At 41.0% G+C, this 18,698-nt stretch overlaps 2 protein-coding genes across 4 annotated transcripts; one reads left to right on the forward strand and one right to left on the reverse strand.

Moving 5' to 3' along the window:
• The first annotated feature begins 350 nt into the window (after positions 1 to 350).
• PSTK (phosphoseryl-tRNA kinase) lies at positions 351 to 3,989 on the forward strand. Its single transcript, XM_049811262.1, has 7 exons — positions 351 to 369; positions 1,122 to 1,363; positions 1,566 to 1,857; positions 2,258 to 2,456; positions 2,914 to 2,989; positions 3,489 to 3,582; positions 3,781 to 3,989. The coding sequence occupies exons 1-7, from the start codon at positions 351 to 353 to the stop codon at positions 3,984 to 3,986; spliced, it is 1,128 nt and encodes a 375-aa protein (XP_049667219.1). The 3' UTR covers positions 3,987 to 3,989.
• A 3,930-nt stretch (positions 3,990 to 7,919) lies between these two features.
• On the reverse strand, positions 7,920 to 18,697 carry IKZF5 (IKAROS family zinc finger 5). 3 transcript variants are annotated; one of them, XM_049809566.1, is made up of 6 exons: positions 18,615 to 18,697; positions 16,913 to 16,978; positions 15,941 to 16,035; positions 15,472 to 15,635; positions 15,008 to 15,190; positions 7,920 to 10,224 (listed from the first exon to the last, which is right to left on the reverse strand). In XM_049809566.1, the coding sequence occupies exons 4-6, from the start codon at positions 15,602 to 15,604 to the stop codon at positions 9,281 to 9,283; spliced, it is 1,260 nt and encodes a 419-aa protein (XP_049665523.1). In that variant the 5' UTR covers positions 15,605 to 15,635; positions 15,941 to 16,035; positions 16,913 to 16,978; positions 18,615 to 18,697; the 3' UTR covers positions 7,920 to 9,280. The 3 variants fall into 3 exon arrangements, with proteins under 3 accessions (XP_049665523.1, XP_049665524.1, XP_049665525.1); XM_049809567.1 differs by lacking the exon at positions 18,615 to 18,697 and adding an exon at positions 18,259 to 18,594; XM_049809568.1 differs by lacking the exon at positions 18,615 to 18,697 and adding an exon at positions 17,638 to 17,852.
• Between the last annotated feature and the right edge of the window lies 1 nt (position 18,698).

Consider the following 18,698-nt stretch of genomic DNA (forward strand, 5'->3'; position numbering starts at 1 on the left):
CAGGCTCACAGCCAGTTCCTATGCATCGCTCTGAGCCTTGCCTTCAGTGCAACCCCATCAAAGCTGGGATCCAGATCCTGCCTCTCATTACCTACTAGCTGTGCGTTACTTTCCAGTTCAGGTAGTCTGGAAAAGTAAGCTCACGTAGGGATACTAGCAATGGAAAGAAACTCTGTAGATGATGTGTCTAAGAGAAATGAGCCATCTCTACTGTTATAGAAAATGTGGTGTATCATGAAATACATTATACAACTTAACATTGTTTTAATGTTTACTGGTTATTACAGCTTGCGATTTTTGCTAGAAACTGGTTCCACTACAAAAGCAACCGATAATTTCTGTCACTCTAAATGGGACAATTGGAAAACGGTACCGATTTAAGAGAAAATTTGTAAAGTTACATAGTTTGTCAAAATGGCAACTACTGGAAAAGAATCTGCCACGCAGAAAAAAGCTCACTGGCAAGAACAAAGCTGTGGATACTGATCGATCTGTACATTGGAGAGTAATCACACACTGACCCTGCTTGCATGCAAACTTTGGGAATATGAACTAGCAAAAAGAGTGAATAAATTATGGAGTGGCCTCACCAAGAAAATATTTCTAATCCCCTAGATGGCCATTTCACCGAAGAGCTGGACAAAAGAACCCAAAATATATCGCAGGCAAAAACCCGCACTGGCAAGGAGCGTCCTCCGAAGAGGTGTCATCTTCCTTAATTCCTCAGAATCTTGAATTGTTATCATCAAGTATTCCTATCATTTAGGCCTCATTAGCAAACATAATGCTACATGAATGTAATCTAAAATAAAGCATCAGGGTCAGCACGCTCGCTAGTATCTCGATTTTACGACGGTAACAAAAACCACCGCCGGGCACACCCGGCATCGCTCAGCCGTCTGACGCTCGTGGGTTCGCTAGAGCGTGTTACTGAATTTATTACCGAAACAAATCCGAGTTAACCCGGCTGTTTCGCGCAGACGCCCACACCGCTCTCCACACCGCCCGCCGCTCACCTCAGGGAACCTCCGCGCCCCGCCCGCGCCGAAGGCCCCGCGCATGCGCAGAGCAGCGGCGGCCCGCGGGAGCGGCGGACGGGGCGCTGGCGGCGGCGGCGGCGGCGGAGGAGGAGAAGGAGGAGGAGGATGAGCAGCCGAGCGGCGCCGGGCGCGCCCGGGTGGGCCTGTGCGTGCTGTGCGGGCTGCCGGCGGCCGGCAAGTCCACCCTGGCCCGCGCCCTGCGCCGCCGCCTGCCGCAGCGGCCGGGCTGGGCCTGCGCTCTCCTCGACTACGACGAGCTCATCCCGCCGGAGGCCTTCGGCCCGCCCGAGCCGGGGGCGGGACCGGCGGAGCCGTCCCCATTGGTCAGTGGCGGTTTTCTTCCTTCCCGCTCTCTGCTCTCATTGGCCAGCCGCGGCGCCTCGCTGCGGCCGTTGCTAGGCAGCGCCGCCCTGCCCTCACGCCGGGCCTTCCCGCCCGGCTGCCGCTGCCGCTGCCCCCGCGGCGGGGCCTGGGGCGGGCGGTGGGTGCGGGGGGCCTTCACCCCTCCGCTGCCTTCCTCCGCAGCTGCCCCGCTGGAAGCGGAGCCGGCGGGAGCTGCTGCAGTGCCTGGAGCGGTTCCTGCGGGCGGTGGTGACCGGGGACCCGCTCTCTGCCCCGGCCACCGCCGCCCAGCCGGCCTGGGAGCGCTTCCTGGCCTGCTGCCACGGGCAGGGGCTGCTCTCCTCAGCGGAAAGCGACGCCGGAGCTGGCCGTTCCTGGACACTCGCAGCCACGTCTAGGCCGCTCTACCTGATCTTGGATGACAATTTTTATTATCAGAGCATGAGATACGAGGTGTACCAGCTGGCTCGCAAATGTAATTCCCCTTCCTTGCTATGCGTAAGAACGTTTTCAGCTTCGTAGGGAGTTCGGTGTGCTTCAACTGCCTTTCTTCTAGCATGTTCTTCTGTGGCATATTTGTTACTCTTAATCACTAGGTTCCCACGGTGTAGTAAGCATCAACTTAACTTTAGTACTGTTTTATTAGAAATTGCTAGGTCGCTTAAAGCCCTTCTTATGTATCTTGATCTCAGAAATTACTACTTGGGCAGCCTTGAAGGTAAAATTGTTTGTATTCTTTTTAGGTTTGTATTCTTTTCGGGCTCAAAACGAGTGTAGCAGTTCCTAATTCGTGTAAAGCCTTTCTTGTGCCTGTTGCTCTCAGAAATTTTTACTTGAGCACTTTAAAGGTAAGATTGTCTGTTTATTTCTTTTAGATTCCTTGAGCTTCTGCCAGTTATTTTTAGAGTGTCCACTTGAATGCTGCTTGCAGAGGAATCGTCTAAGAAGTCATCCGTTACCTGACCAGACAATATGTTTAATGGCGAGAAGAATAGAAATGCCAGATCTCAAGAAAAATGCTTGGGAACAGAACAGCCTCATTCTGAAAAGTTTTGATTGCACTTCAGAGGATAAGTATGCTACTGGATTGATGCTAGGGTTTTCACTAAGTACTCTTTTCATAAACGGATGGGTAGAAGCTTTTTACTGCATCTAAACAGTATGTAAAAAAATATTCCATATGGTGATTTTTGGAAGCCAGGCAATTACACACACAGTATATGCCAGTTGTTGGGAACTCGCAGCCATCATTCTTCGCAGAGTTAACCTCAAAACTAACTGCACTTCTGAACTGGTGTTGAAAGTTTATGTAAATTGGCTGAAACATAAGACTGGAAATAATTTGCTGTAGTTCTAGCTGTAATTGGTTTTCACCTAACTTGCTGTATAAAGACTATTTCATTGATTGCTTCATGAATTTAACTGAAAACTTGCTTTTTTTCCTGTGATGAGGCATCGGTACAAAATGAAAGAAAAATTTTCAGTGAAGCTGTTTGATTAATGTGGTTTACTCTTTTGTTTGTTTTCTTAGTGAGCAGATAATTAGTTTGCTGGCTGCTGCTTTGGAAAATCCAGTGAAGCAAAATGAGGAAAACACTGAACAAAAGGTAGCATTGCTTGTCTTCACAGTCATAGCTCTTTCAGATGATGGTGAATGAGTTAGTTATTCCCGAATTGTACACGGAACACCATGATGACAGAAACTGAGAAATAGCTACTGCATTTCTTGATTGCAAAAGCACACACAGAAGAGTTAATCCTATTTGAAATGGGTACTTCTGTCATGTTATTAATTTAAGCCACTGAACTGCCTTCAAGAATACTGTTACATGTTCTAGGGTAGTAAAAAGATTTTGGAGCTGTCACATCACTCTGAGGAAAATAATGTTCACTTCTTAATGTCACACATATCTGTCTCTGGCAGTCAGTCACCAGCTGTACATACCCGCCTCCACATTGCAAGGAACAGGTGTGCACTGCACTCGTCACCGAGTTGCTGCTAACATTTTACTTGTTTTCAAAGAGTACTTCAAAAGTTGATGACAGTCTAAATCAAATATAATGTGTTTGCATGTATTCTTCCTTCCTGTTGGTCACCCTGGGTAGGAAGCCGATCGAGCAATCTGTGCAGCTAGTACTGTCCATCAGGCTGATCAGACATGCAGACGCATCATCTCTCAGACAATGAAGGACGCAAAAGGTACGTGTAGCATATTCCAGGTGCTAGCTGGCAACGTAGGACTAAACCTATGAAATTTCCTTGGGGTAAATTGTTAAGAAATCCCAGACCTGCAGGCCTTCAGAAGTCTGGTCAAAGTTGTTTGTAGAATGCGAGTCAAAGTCTGTAAATTTTGTCTTTAAGCATGAAGTTAAAAGTTCAGCTTTAATTTTCTTTTAGATAAAAACGTGCCCTCAAGTGAGATGAAGAGCCTGGCCGAAGAACTCAACAAACTCAAAGCAGAATTTTTGGAAGACTTGCGGCAAGGAAATGAGTTGAAAAACCAAAGTTGCATACAAAATCAACGTTCTGAGCCTGCTACAAGTGTAACTTCTTCATTCCAACATGAGGCAACCAATGTAGTTAATAAATATATTTTAAAATAGTGACGGAGACTGTTGGTATTTAACTCCAGAGTGTTTAAAATGTAGTACTCTTTCAGCAGTACAGCTGAAAACATCTTACGAGATACAGCTTCCTTCTATGGAGGATCCTGCCTTCTGTAATAACTCCTCTCCCTGCATTATAGAAGAGAAATAGCCTAACATACCGTGTTTCACTTTGAGGATGAAGCCAACAACAAACTGTCCTTAGATTTTATTTAAATTCCACAGAATCATAGAAAAAGTTAGCCTGGGAGGAACACTTAGAAGTCATCTAGTCCTGTTCCCTGCTTATACAGGGGGAACAAACTTCAAGCTGGATGAGCTTCCTCAGAGCCTCCTCCAGCTGAGGTTTTGAAGAGCACCTTGGCTGGTGACCGGCTTGGCTCTGTCAAACAGGTACCTGAGCATTGCCAGAGAATACATGTCTAGGAAGGTATAACAGGAAGAAGCGAGATGGATGGCTCTTGGCTTTGCTGCTTCTTTCTCTGACAAAAACTGCAAAGAACCAGAAACTTGAGAGTTGCATGCATGTACACACATGTGGGATTAACTCCAGTGTCCATAAGGTACTTATAACTTGGTGCCACCTTCAAAGTTGCCAATAACAACATACACAGAAGTTCCATATGCAGTGACAACTACCTCACCATGACAAAAACTCTCATTTCAGACACAGAAGCACTCTTGATAAGAAGGAAATATGAGTATGATGAAAAAAACGATTTGGAAGATGACCAGATGTGCAGGGTTAACAGTGGAAAGGGGTAGAAGTATGTCCTGGTTTTCAACTTAAGCAGACTGAAACATAAATGCACTGTTCCTTGCTTACCCAAGAGGTAAGCTTACCTTCCTTACCATATCTAGACCAGAGCTAGTCATAAGCAGTTCACCAGTTGTACCTGTTCAAGCATATGCAATTAAGAATTAACAGGAGACTTAATTAGAAAGTGTTATTTTATTCGTATCTTACAAAAGCAAAGCTTCACAACATGAACTACACTAGATATAGTCGAGTTATTTCAGAATTAACCTTGTCATCTGAAAACATTCACTACACAATAAAATTTATTTTACAACTCTAACGGGTTTCATTTTCGCATACAAAATATGCTCTTTACACTGAAATACATATTATTAACAAAGCAGGTACTTAGAAGCACATACACAAAGATTGCTCAATGAAAAATGCTTCAGCAGGGGATAGATTTCCTGCAGCAGAACATCCATTTGCTGTAGATTTTCAAAGAAGCTTAAAATTAATAGAAAACTTGCCAGTGAAGACTTCTAAATTACATTCCCTTCGTCAAAAAGAAACAAAACCCAAACAAGCAACACCCCCCCCCCCCCCCAACATTCTGGAACAAAACAAATAGCAACAGATCATTTTGCTAGGAAACACTGTTGGAATGTGTGTCTTCCAGCACCGAGTTTTATGTTAAAATGCCAATCAACACTTTATGTCAAAATCCTCTTCATCTAAACATGTATCTGTGAAAAAACAACTATTTTTCCCTATTAGCTGCTTTACAGTTGGTTTCAGTATTAACCAAGATAATAATATCCTATGATCTTCAGTCTAGTATCTGCATGTTCATCGGACTATTCAGTCTCACAATAAGTCTGTATTGAGTACTATAAATAGTGCATGTTAAAAATGTCAACAAATCCATAAAATAATCTATTACAACACAAAAACCCCAACAAGTTAATGTTTTGCAACTACAGAACTTAACAGAGTCAAGCTATGGAAAAATTTCAGCTCATTCCCAAACTTCCCTGTTAATACAAGTTAAAATGCTAATTGTCACCTTATAATATAAGGATTTGGGTTTTATAACAAAAACAAGGTAGTGCAGTGTAGCACGTGGAGAACTCAATATGACAAGTCCTACTAACCAAGGACTCGATCCCACAATTCCTGACAAGCATCCCTCCTTGACTCAGCAAGGCCTGCTTGTACAAGGGAATCATCAGGATCATACTCTAAAACAATTTTCCACTACTATTCTGGTCTTTAAATTATAGTAAACAGTATGTACAAAATTGTGAAAAACCAATACGAAAATACACCTTCCAATCCTACTCAGTAGACAGAAGGAAACAGATATAGTCGGGGTACTGTTTGGCACAACCGAACACACAGTATTATGCTGAAAATTTAAGAATCCTAGTCCAGGGGGGGAGTCAGCAGGGATCTGCCCCGCAGGTCTGGTTGCAGATCAAGGGATGAACACCAAAGCCTGCTGCTGCCTAAGAACCCCCTCCTGCAAACAGGAGCTTGCACAAGGAAAGAAGGAAAAATATTTTTATCATTGTTCAACAGTTCATAGGTGTTCAAGCTCGTTTTCTTTTCCTTAGGTACTTTGAGGCAGAAACAATGGTATTAAGTCAGCACTATTAAAATACTTTTGAACAACAATTTGCAAGGTCTGGGGTTAGGGGCTTTTGGGGTGGGTTTTCTTCCACCTTCCCCCCATAACAGAGGATCCCCTCCTAAATGAGGGCCCCTTTTCAGTAAGATCATGCAGGCTTCCTCTTGCTAGCAGCTACCTCTATTAGTGACCTATCTATTCTCTTACCTGAAATTTCGTTCAGGGGCATCGTGATTCAGAAGTCATTTTTCTAAATCACCAAATCATTAGCCAACACAAAAAGAAAAGTCTGTAATGTTTACAGGCACTGCCAGTGAAAGTCCTAATGGGCAAGAAACCACGTAAATGGAATGGAAGGACAAAATCTCAAACATCTGTGCACATCGGAGTTAACCTCCCTACCAATACCAAGAGGAAGAAAGGCTGGAGCCACAAACCAAGGAGAACTTGGCTGTTGTGATCGGCATCGTTCAGTCCTGGAAGGTGCTCCTTGGAGCACCCCCACTCCAGAAGTTTCCTTGGAGTTGCTAGAGCCTAGGAATAGAAGCTCGCTTCACGTATCAAAAGGCAAGGAAAGTGACCTCTATCAATTACTAATTGTAATGGTCTTCAACACTAACGTCTGTTGCTCTAATATTGTATTTTTACCAAATTTAGATTTTAGAATGTGTCAATACATGATCAAAAGAGAGCTATCGTTTCTACATTACTCTCTTGACTAGAACAGTCATGTTACAAAACCTGTATAGGAGCAGTAAATTCCAACTGGATTCCAGTTCAATCAACTTTCGTCCTTAAAATAAAGGACTCTCTATGTTTATGCACACAGAGTTGCAGTGTTGCTTTTAAAATAAATTTTGAAAGTATAAAGCAATAAAGAGATATTTTGGAATTATAAAGAGTGTCACTATGAAAAATAGAAATTACATTCTGTTTTACAAATCCACTGAAAAGGATTTTGAACCAGGCCTGAAACCAAAGACATTTTTAAGAGTGATACTGTGCTATCATTTATCTTCACTATATTGGAAGTACTTCAATGGCATATTTTTGACCTCATTACTACAAGACTACGTGCAGCCAAGAATCCAGTTCCTTCAGCTGGTTACTTAAGCACGGAAAATTCAACAGTAGGTAAGTTAGGTAGAGAGAAACATATTTGGTTTGAAAATTTCTAGTTCACTGAAGTCAAAATTACTTCTAAAGCTAAAATTCTCAGAATGGTAGTTTTTCCTGCGTTGATCTTACACTGAAGTCATTGTAAGTTTTTCTATTGGCCTCAGGAAGCTTTAGCTCCCATAACAATATACATTTGAATAAGCCAAACGTATGCTATTCAGATTCCAACCTCTGACTTGCAGAACATTAATAAAATCTTCCTGCTTTTAACAAAACATATTTGCTGACATAATCTGCTGATAGTAAAAGGGGAATATATAAGGGAAGCTTTAAGTTGTCTCAAGTAAGACAAACTAAGGTAAAAGTGCATGTCTAAATATGGGAAAAGTAACAGTTCTTCACTTTTTTTTTTTTGAAACATTACAAATTCCTGTGTAGCACATTAAGAGCTTTCATTAATTTTTGCTAGGAAGTTTTATTTAGGTTTACATTAAAGTGCCTGTCCATTAGCCTAGGTGCTTCTAAAGTAAGATGTACAGTATAAAAAAAATAAACATGTGCAATGGACTTCACGTACATCTTTAGTTACCATTTGCCACCTACAATTATTAATCACAATGACTTCAAATGTAGTCAGCCGGTATTCCTTTCCCTACTATATGAACAGTTCAGAAAACCCAGAAGCCCTTCCCCTTATTTCTAGGACACTGAACGGACAACAAATCCAGGGGAGAGGACAAGACAAACTGACTTCCAAGTTAGCCGAAGTTTACAATAAACTAGATTATACAACTTTCAAACCTGCAGGCAACCTATCAGTTGTAGTTTGGCCCGAGATAAAACTGAACAAATGATTTTTAATTTGTAAACCTCTTGTTTGTTTCTACTAGAACTTCTATCAGCAAGACAGAAGTCTAATTGTGCAAATTTTAAATATCTGTACAAATTAGTTTAAGGCAGTTAAAAATCTCACGGAATATATATTAGTTCTACAAGCTCTTTATTATGACTGTTTAAAATAACCTCCTTTTAAAAAGAATGACACATAAAATTTGGTAAGTGTAGTTTAAAATAAGGTGTCATATTTAATTTTTCTTTTGTATAACTAGTGAATGACAAGCTTTTAACTCTTTTTTTCCTACCAGAGTTTCATTCACAATAACCTGTTATCTTCCAGTTTTGTGATGAGCTTTAAAAATAATAGTTAAATTAGTGTTTGAACCCTAGCATGAAGAGTTTAGACTATACTAAGCAAAAACTTAAATTATTAATCTTCATCAGATTACAGAAAGTTTTACATCAAATTGAATTTGTATGTGAAAGTTGTTTCTGTTTGTTCTTCCCATTTGGAGTAACTAGGTTTCTAAGGACAAGTATGTCTCCAAAGTAACCATATGTGTCACTGCATTAACCTTTCGTATTTTATGGTTAATATATTTTGTCTTGCCTAGTAAATAGTCTGATAATTGCAACCTACATTTCAGGACACACTCTGCTTCTACATTTGTAGAACATTTATTGGGATTAAGTGCAAGCAACTTAAATTTAGCAACCAAAGCATGTAAATGCATTCCAATTCTTACAGCACTCACTCAGCTTTTTTGAAAGGCTACATATAAAATAACAACTACATCTTACACAAAATTTCCCTGGCAAGTTTTACAACAACACAGAAATAAGTTTGCCTCCTTTGTCGAATTGACTAACGTGAAGATTCCTTATGGGCATGTGCAAGCTTTCCTTCAGCAAGTATGAAAAATATACTGTAATATGTTAAAAAACTAAATGAAAGCACGTTCTCAGTCAATGTTGACTATGTTGGCCTCTTGCAAAATGGCAAGCAAAGTCATACTTATTTTTACACTTACACCCACATATGTTGCACTGAAAAGGATTTTCAAATCCATGACATCCCATGTGAATAGTATAAAGGATATTGTCCGCAAAGTACATGTCACAGTGTTGGCAGTGATGCAGAAGCTGAGGGTCCTGAACCGGAAGGGTTGGAGCTGGAGTACTTGGTTGACTGTTACTTATGCTGGGAGTACTGGTGTGGGCACTGCGATCACTGCTGGGACCTGCCACGGGGCTATAGTTCCGTTGATTGTGTGTAGGCCGAGGATCTGGGCTGGTTGGAGATGAACTTTGAGGAATATTTGCTGACACAGCTGAAACTACTGCAGGTGCAGCAGGCTGCTGTATCATGAAAGGCTTTTCATCTTGACAGGAAACAACGTCAGGAGAGGCTGGATTTTGGTTTTCAGGTGGCAAGCTAGATAACTGTCCAGCTAATGTAGAGAGCTGATTTAAAGGATTATCTACCATAAGGTCTTGCGGATCTCTTGGTAACCCACTGCTCTGGGTTGTTTTTGTCATGCTCTCATATGCTTCAGTCTGGATATTTGGGATTTCATGAGTGAAATCATTAAGGTAGTCTGGTTTCTGAACCACCATGGAAGGTGGACTCAAATTAATTAATGCTCTTCTGCTGTACCCTAAATTGCTGGTCTTCTTCTGCAAAACCCCCCACATTTTCTTGCTGCTTAGGGAAGACCTTGTACCCTTGACAGGCACCATTTTATGTTTGCGTCTGCGGTGGTGAGATAAGTTGCTTCTGTCACTGCAGCGGAAGGAACACAATTCACATTTGTATGGTTTTTCACCAGTATGCGATCGCATATGAGCTTCCAGATGACGTTCATAAGCTGATGCAAAGGGACATAAATGGCATCTGTGAGGCTTCTCACCTGGAAAATTACAACAGATTAACTGTAGCATCTCAGAGTGCCTGAAAAAGGTTTTTAATGGAACAGAAAGTAGCTAAATGGGAGCTGCTAATCTAACAGTTCAGCTTCAGAGTCACTGCTAGTCTTGAGTTTAGCTGGTTATTTGGTGGAAAAGTAAATTTAGACATCTCTGCCTCACCCAAGTGACAATAAGTGTAAGAAAAAAAATGTGACCAGAATTAGCATAACAGATAACCTGACTAGGAATTGCAGCAATGATGCCAAGGACTGAATGCAGTGATGTTTGTGCAGTGCTCTTAACTGGATCCAAACTCTACCTCACCTATAAAGCACATAAGCAGTTGGCTACAGGAATGTCTGCACCACCAAAATGTAATCATTCTTAATGGTAACTGTGTTTAAACATTGAGGGAGAGTATCCTTTCAATATCTTCCAAACACTCCTAGTTTTAAACATCCCGGAACTATTATCTAAATAACCCACGTACACATGCATCCTCTCAAGAACTGAATTTTGAAAAAGGATCCTGTGGCTTAAGAGTTATTAAAGAAAACAAAAGCCAGCTAAGCCCTGGACAACTGTGTGCTCTCTCAGACATGATAATACCAGCTATTCTCCTTTCTGATAGTTAGAACTTTCCTCTTCTATTAAATGATATTTAGAGATAATAACATTAACACTTTTAAAAGTATTTAGAAAACTTCCAAACAATTACAGGCCAACACATCTGTAACATAATACTTCGGGACTTTTGATTTTCCGTTCATAGACTGATCTTTTAGGAGTTTTTAGATCCAGGTCTGCAATGTTAGAAATGCCTAAAGGATTTGATGCATGTTCAGGTGCTGAAATGAAACATCATCTTATCTTCCTATCTAGAATGCCGGTCAATTTCTAAATCACTGTTAAGCAACCGATTCTCTTGCCACACAGCACGACAAACTCCAAAAAAATGTGAGTGGGCTCCTTCTCTTCAGCCTTTTTTTTTTTTTTAAAAGTATTTTCTACTATTTTAAATACAGGGCAATACATCTGGTTTTTGGCTTTCAAAACCCATCTAGAACAACTGTAAAACCCAGAGACTGAAGGGAGCAAGGGCCACTATTACATTGCAAGCACTATACAGGCCCCATAAGATGGCATGCCCTTCCCATGTGGAGCATCCTACAGTTTGGAATCACAATCTGGGATACTGAATAGATTTTTCTTTCCTCCTACATCACTGGCTCTTCAAGAGGAAAGCAAGCAATTTTTGTGCTGCCTCTAGGTACCTTATTTGCACCAACTGAAACCATGATTTCTCCATAAGCATATAAATGTATTCAGATAATGTATGTGTAAAGATCTGGAGATTTGGTACAAACGGTGATGTAAAAAGGCTGACAAACTCCCTGCATTCACAAAGAATTTGTCAATCTGAATGGGCTAATTTCATTCTAAACTGGTTACACAGAGATAAAGATTTGCATCCCGTGCGCATACCCTTAATACACCACAGCTGATGAACTACTAATTATACTGCTGTCAGACTCAGCATGAAGTTAATTCTGCAGTAAGTTGCACTTGATAATGGTTGCATGATCATGCCTGGATCATAATTACTTTCGCAGATACCTTGCTGCACTTGCATGTTATCCAGGATGCATTACCTGTTTACTTACATTGCTCTGAGGCTACTAGGCAGCTATCACTTCCCTATTTTAATGCTGATTCAGTCACTCTGAGCCTTCCTAGTCCGTGCAATCCATCTCTTGGCCCCTTGCAGCTTCCCCACTATGCTTCTGAGCAAAACTACACTCAGGTCTTGGATGTCCTTGTCCTTAAGTGGAAAAAAAAAAACCAGAAAAAAAAACCAACACCAAAAAAACCCTTGCTTGTTCCGGAGCCCTCTGTCTCTGTACAAAGAAACAAAGTGGGGCTTTCCGAAGAGCCGTTAAGTTAATGCCAAAATGGTGTTGCCGTCAGGACACCACACAGTGTGCATTAAAATTAAGGATATGAAACGTATTGTAAAAAGGCAAAGGGGAAACTATACAGAAAAACAAATAAACCCCTGACAGCCTGAGATTCTTGTCTATATTATAAAGCTGAACAGATTGCTATAGGGAAATGAACTGTTATCATTGTACAGTTATTGGTATTTCATTAGGCATCAGGCATGTTTAAACCAGTAACCTGGCTACAAAGCATTCACTGTGTGAAGGTGTGTCCAAATTGCTGAAGCTCTTTGGTAGACGATAGGCTGACACCCCCTGTATCCCTCTCTCACTGCTAGTTAGCTTTCTGAAAATGGAAATAATTCAGACTGTGTGATTTTGCAGTAGAGCGATGTGCGCCTTCGATATGGCTACCTTTTCCTAGCACCTTTGTGAGTTTCTTTGATGAAACGAGTCATGCGTATACCCTCGGATAACAGGAATACCTGCAGCTGCACTGAGACAATAGTCACCCCACATGTAAAGCTCTTTTCTTCTGGTATAATGCTAACAATACCATATACTGTGACCATGTGAAACGACTCAAAATGTTAATCAAGGCACAAACCCCAAGTATTACGCTTTGCCCTAAAAACTGAGTTTGTGTAGCTCATGAAATGTTTGCTTCTGAATAATGACCACTGGGTCAGAGATTTTTGAGGATGTTTCTTAGCATCCCAATTCTTGGTTGGAATCCTTCTTGCTTTTGTATATATTATGTTGCAACCATGCTGAAATGGTCATAATCTGCACCAGGAATTGTTCTGCTACCTCTGGCCACTTAGCAACCTCTACTCCCTGAAGTAGCAGCAGGATAAGAAAGCATTCTGAAAACACGAAAGAACTGTTAAGCTAAGATCTGAGAGTATAAGAAAGGTAGGCAACTTCCTACAGCAAGAGAAGGAATGCTGACACTATACCAATAACTACACTTTGATACTTAAAGGAGGAAGATTTGAATTTTTGCTCTCTAGTATGGCTATAATTTATGACATTTGGCATTAAGTAACAACACGTTATTTCAGTCATTCTGTTTGAGAAACCCCAAGCACACCAAAGCCATCAAAAACTTCTCAAGAATCAGCGAACGCACAACACCAACTTCTTCAAGTAGTAATTTGTGTCTCCCATCACAGCTCTAGCAGTCCATCTGCTCATGTTGACAACTGGCCAGTAGTAACTGTGGGCTTGGGGATTCTAGTTTTTAGATAGCAATAGCTATAGGCCACAGGCTACTGAAAAGACATGGAATTTTAAAGTTGATGTTACTTCTGCACCTTTAAGTACCTTTTAAAAATGAACTGTAAGTCTGCAGTACAGTTTCTCCCACTACTGCATCATCCTCATTTCACAAGCTCAGAAATAGCACTGCGCAGAGTAAAGCTGTTAAAAAGAAAAGATCTCTTGTTGTTCACAGACCATATGAGGCAAATGGTAGGTGAAGCTGTAACTGCTTTATGAAAAGCCAGACAAAAATAATGCTCCAAAACACACCACTGCTTTGCAGATGTGCAGCAAGCCACAGCATTAACACTGTGTCAAATGCAGGTTCACAAGCCACAGTATTTTATCCACTATTGGATCTACATGAAATTTCCACTGAGAATCTGAAAACAGCAACAGCTACACACAGAGGTAGCTCATGGTAGCACAAGAGAAGAATTTACAAGATCTTCAGAGTCTAAACCTCAGAACTCTTTGACTTCTAGTTGGTTGCCATTTTCTATCCTGTTATGCCTTGTCAAAACAAGCCAACACTGCAGGGCCAGTGCAAGGAGCACTGACTTCCCCAAAATACATCCTGGGAGTTACTGTGTAGAAGCAATGGTTCACAGCAAAGCAAGCATGTGATTAACAATAATCGTACCCGAAGAGAGCTACAATTACATCCAAGTTACAACAATGCATTTCCTTCAAAGGGAGTCCCAGAAGGCCACCTGCCCAAGACCACTGAAACGATATGCTTAAAAGTTTTGGGACAGTCCATACCAGGCTGGACACCTGTAGAAACTTCCATTCTTTGCAGAATACAATTTTTCTTATTACTCTAGTTAACAGCCATAAAGTCTTCTGTATTGGTGTAATACACTGGGCAGGCACCAAAGTCAGACTTCACCAAGGACCTTTCGTTTGTTTTCTCTCATTTGCCAAGAAGTCAGAGCTGACTTCATGAACGGTTTAGGATATTCTAACCTTTACTAAGAGTTCTGCTTTTCAGCTTTATAAACCCAACAGTGGCAAATGCTCTTAAAGAAGCCACAGTAAGTATTTTTTCTTTTCATTACTGTTATTAATCACTTATTTGACAATATGCCTTCACATTTGAATATTCTACCAATCTGAAAACTTTATTCTTATTACTATGTTTTATACTTCCACATCTAGAATGTTGTACAAAACAGTAGTATTTTCACAGCTAAACAACAGAGGAGAAGCAGCCCCTATAAATCTCCACATGGCAACATGTACATTTTTCACTTTTCTGATTAGCAAGGAAAAACTAAAAGTTACATTTAGGGCCCTTCAATTTACACTGATGCTTTCACACTAAACTTTACTCCCATATATAGTTACTTCAAATTCAATAGTTGCAATAATAAATGTAAGCAGAAATTTGCATAATTTAAATAGGTACAGGGCACACTCTTAAAAAAACAGTCTATTAAAAAAACCTAAACGCTTCTAATTGTTGAGTAACTCCAAGAACTATCACACTGCTTGAAGATGCCAACTCCTCACTTGCAAATCATACCATTGAGTTAGTATCACAATGCCTCACAGCAAAGTACTGCAGAATACTTCATACCTGTATGAATTCTGATATGCTCTATAAGCCGTGCTGTTCCTTTGCTGGCATAGTTGCAGTATCGACACTTTAACTTTCCATCAAATGTCCTTTCAAACCCATCCACTAACATTCCTGAGTTCTCATCCAGTGAAACTTCAACAGAAGGATGATCCAGACCATTCTGATCACCTTCTGTCCCAGCTGTGAATAACGCAAGAGATTTCAGTCAAGCATCAGTGGGATACTATCTATTTTGCTGTGAGATTGTGCCAAATAACTTTTGCTTCTCTATGCCCTTGGTCTTTAAATACACAACATACCATGATTAAAACAAAAGTACATACGTATCTTTTGTGATGTGAAAACGACTATCAGAGATGCCTCCATACAATTGTAATAGCCTCCATAATTATCTGGAACGTAAACAATGCAGTCATTCTCAAAAAAAAAATAAAAATTTGATAGCACTGAAATTAGCTTACCTCCCTGAAGAGTCTCTACTTCCTTATCTCCACTAACTGATCCAGAAATCATATTTACATGGTGAGTCTGTTGTGTAAGATATTCCTGAAAATCTTTTACAAAGTCCAAAGGTTCTGGCTTCTTTTCACCCATATTCCCTCTTTATGTTTACAACCACTTGTGCCTAGAAGGAAAAATATTTTCAAAACACAAGTGTCATTGAATTTGAATGCATTCATAAAAAAGTTTAAAAACCTTGTTTTTAAGTGAAGGATTACTTTTATCATACAGCATGAATCAATGCACAAATTGATAACGATAAGAATATTCTTTTTAGGATTTTTAACTTATTAAAGATCACCAAATAAGTATGACTGGGGAAATGGATTTCAGCAACAGTAACATAAGGACAGTATCAAATGGGATAAAATGACATAATAATCAAAATCAACTTGTCGTCTTTTTTTTTTTTTTTTAAATGGATCATACCTGAATTTCAGTTCCCTGTTAAGTAGCAAACATGCTCCAAAAGGTACTCCCAGCAGGTCAGACAGAAAGCACAGAGCACAGCTTCTCCACTTTCCCTGGAAGGAAGAAAAGGAAACATATGTCCATTATTCTTCCCAACCCCCATGAGTTGTAAGAAAGAAACTTGAAAAAAATATGTGTGTTTTGAAAGACAGGTTCTAACACTCTACTGCTGTAAGTTTTATTAAAACAATTACATTTCCAGCAAAAACTTTTCAAAGACTGCATCCACTCCTTCATCTATCTCACTGAAAGACACTTCTATCTCACTGATCATTTGAATAGTTCCTCTGGTGAACACATGGCTTCAAAAAATCCCAGAGTTGGCTAAGTCAGTTACGGTAACTGTAATGTTGGGAAACCAAGCAAATGTCGCTGATCAGCAAAAATGGAAAGAAGCCTTATAGAAAGCAGTATTTCAGAGTTCTCCCAAGATTTTAGTTTCCTATCCTGCATAAAACTCTTAATCCATTTCATTATTTTGCATTGAAATAGGAAAATTATTCATTAGAAGTCACTGGTCATGGTCTTTTCTGGGACTGTAAATGACAAACCGCTAGAGTGTCAATTTGCAATGAATTTGTGAAGACAGAATTTAGGATTCAGTTGGAAAGAGGACAATGAGTCAGTCACATTACCATTCTGCAGATTATAATCAGAAATAATTTATAATGCTACATTTGCAGTATCTTTTCATTTTCCAATAGCTACTAAACAAGGCATCAGGTGACCGACAAAAACTCAAGTCCTGAGTTCAAGACCACATTTAAACACATCCTCTTGTATTTTCAAAGTTATTTACAAGTGTTAGTTCATTTCTAGCATCCAGATGAGTATGTTCTTTCACATCATACCTAACTGTGCTCAACTACTATCATTATTAACACCATTAAGTTAGTTTTCAACACATCTTTACATATCAATTTTGCCTACCCTCTTTCAGGTGTCACCAGCCTCGTGTAGGCTTAAGTTAATTTGTATTCCATTTGTTGGTGTCTCCTGCAATAAAACAAAGATACCAGGATATGAATTAAAGATATGGAAGAGAAAAACAGAACAATGTAATGTAAAGTCCTGACCAGGTCAACTTTCGCCAAATTATAATAAGAAAAAACAATTTAATATTAAACCACTCTAAATGTTGATTGGTTCAACATGAAACAATGTTAAAGGTCCGTATTTTCACAGAAGAATCCGTGTATCCCTTTGTGTAAGGCACAAAAACTTATGTCATCAATTACTTTTATAATGACATTTAAAGAAAATTACAGAAAATTTTAAAAATCTGATTGGGGAAAAGATCTTATTTTGGTGATCAACTGCATAAAACTTCCTTTCTCTTCCTCATTGATTTAATCTGAAAACATTCATCCTTTTTTTTTATGTCAATGTAGGTGAGTCACCACAATTTAAGCACTGCCTCAAACCTCTATATTTGTGTGCACAAAAGAACCTTTTGTGATTTTACGTGGTATTTTTTGTAGGTATACAACCAGCTGTTCTCCTTTTCAGGGAGAAGGATACAGATCAGATGCTTGCTATGTCACTACTGCAAACCAGTAAATGCAATTCTAATTATTAGAAACCTGAGCAGACCAGCTCACGTTTCAGGCACTCAAAGGGCTGATCACACCAGATGTTCCTCAAGTTCTACTTACACAGAACATTTTCTACATAGACAACTACATCTTCTCCAGCTTTGTACACTGACAGGTAGAATACCGGTTATTCGTTTTCTACATGGGCTCAACTGCTGGATTTAACACCAGTTCCAGTGCTGATGTGTACTAAGTTTATCGTCTAAGAAGTGCCATAGGATGTGCTAGGATGAAAGGTGTTGCAAATATTTTGCTTAGAGAATTATACTAAAGAAAATAATTCAGAGAAAAACCAGTAGTTTAACACACACAGTAAGAACTCATACCGCAGTAATTATAAGAGAATAAAATGACTACGGGCACATGTATGCACCCTGTTTTCTTTTAAGGAATTAAGGGGGGGGGGGGGGGGGAGGAGAGGGGGCTTGTCTCTGCCCCAGTCTCACATGTTCCACTACAAATGACTTCAAATTAAAAAAAAACAAAGAGGAAGGATCCCAAACTCTATCCAAGCCCTTCCTGCTCCTTCTGAAGGAGTTTTCTGCGTGGGAAGAGGAATCGCAGCGTTGGCGGTTGCCGGGCCGAGCCCTACGACCTGTCACCAGCCACGGAAAATCGCCGGTTGCTCCGCCACCCCCTTTCCACGCCAGACCGCGCACGAACCCCTCCGGCTTCCTCCACCTTTCTCCGACCCACGCCGCCTTCACGCGTGGGCGGGAAGCCACACGGTCACGGGTCGTTCGTCGTCCTCGTCGTCGTCCCGGCTTCAAAACAAGGGGGAAGCCGAGGGGCTGCACCGGCAGCACGGCTCTCCTCACCCGCCCGAACCGACAGCAGCCTCCCCCGGTGAGGCGCTCCCGCCCGTCCCCCTCACGCTAAAGGGAGGCCCCAGCGGGGACGCCGCGGGGCGGGCAGAGCGTGTCACGGCGGACCGCTGCCACCGCCCCGGGGAAGGAAGGGAGGATTGCGGGTCATGCTGCCGCCGAGCTACCCCTTCTACGGCGTAAGGGGGAAGAAGGAGAAGGGCGACTACTCACCGCCGCCACCCCGCGCCGCGGCCGCCGCCCGTTGCCGCCGCCGCTGCCGCCATGTTTGTTGTGGCTCCCGCGGCCCGGCCCGGC

The sequence above is a fragment of the Accipiter gentilis genome, chromosome 9 (assembly GCF_929443795.1).
Source record: "Accipiter gentilis chromosome 9, bAccGen1.1, whole genome shotgun sequence".
In the NCBI taxonomy this organism is placed as follows: domain Eukaryota; kingdom Metazoa; phylum Chordata; class Aves; order Accipitriformes; family Accipitridae; genus Astur; species Astur gentilis.

What these genes read in the sequence shown, in the direction of transcription:
- PSTK (XM_049811262.1), top strand. An exon ending in CGGCGGAGCCGTCCCCATTG is followed by an intron (nt 1,364 to 1,565) that starts GTCAGTGGCGGT and finishes CTTCCTCCGCAG; the next exon opens with CTGCCCCGCTGGAAGCGGAG. An exon ending in GACAATGAAGGACGCAAAAG is followed by an intron (nt 3,583 to 3,780) that starts GTACGTGTAGCA and finishes ATTTTCTTTTAG; the next exon opens with ATAAAAACGTGCCCTCAAGT.
- IKZF5 (XM_049809566.1), bottom strand. Translation starts at nt 15,604, where the DNA reads ATGGGTGAAAAGAAGCCAGAACCTTTGGACTTTGTAAAAGATTTTCAG. An exon ending in AGTAGAGACTCTTCAGGGAG is followed by an intron (nt 15,191 to 15,471) that starts GTAAGCTAATTT and finishes CGTTATTCACAG; the next exon opens with CTGGGACAGAAGGTGATCAG. An exon ending in GCATATCAGAATTCATACAG is followed by an intron (nt 10,225 to 15,007) that starts GTATGAAGTATT and finishes GTAATTTTCCAG; the next exon opens with GTGAGAAGCCTCACAGATGC.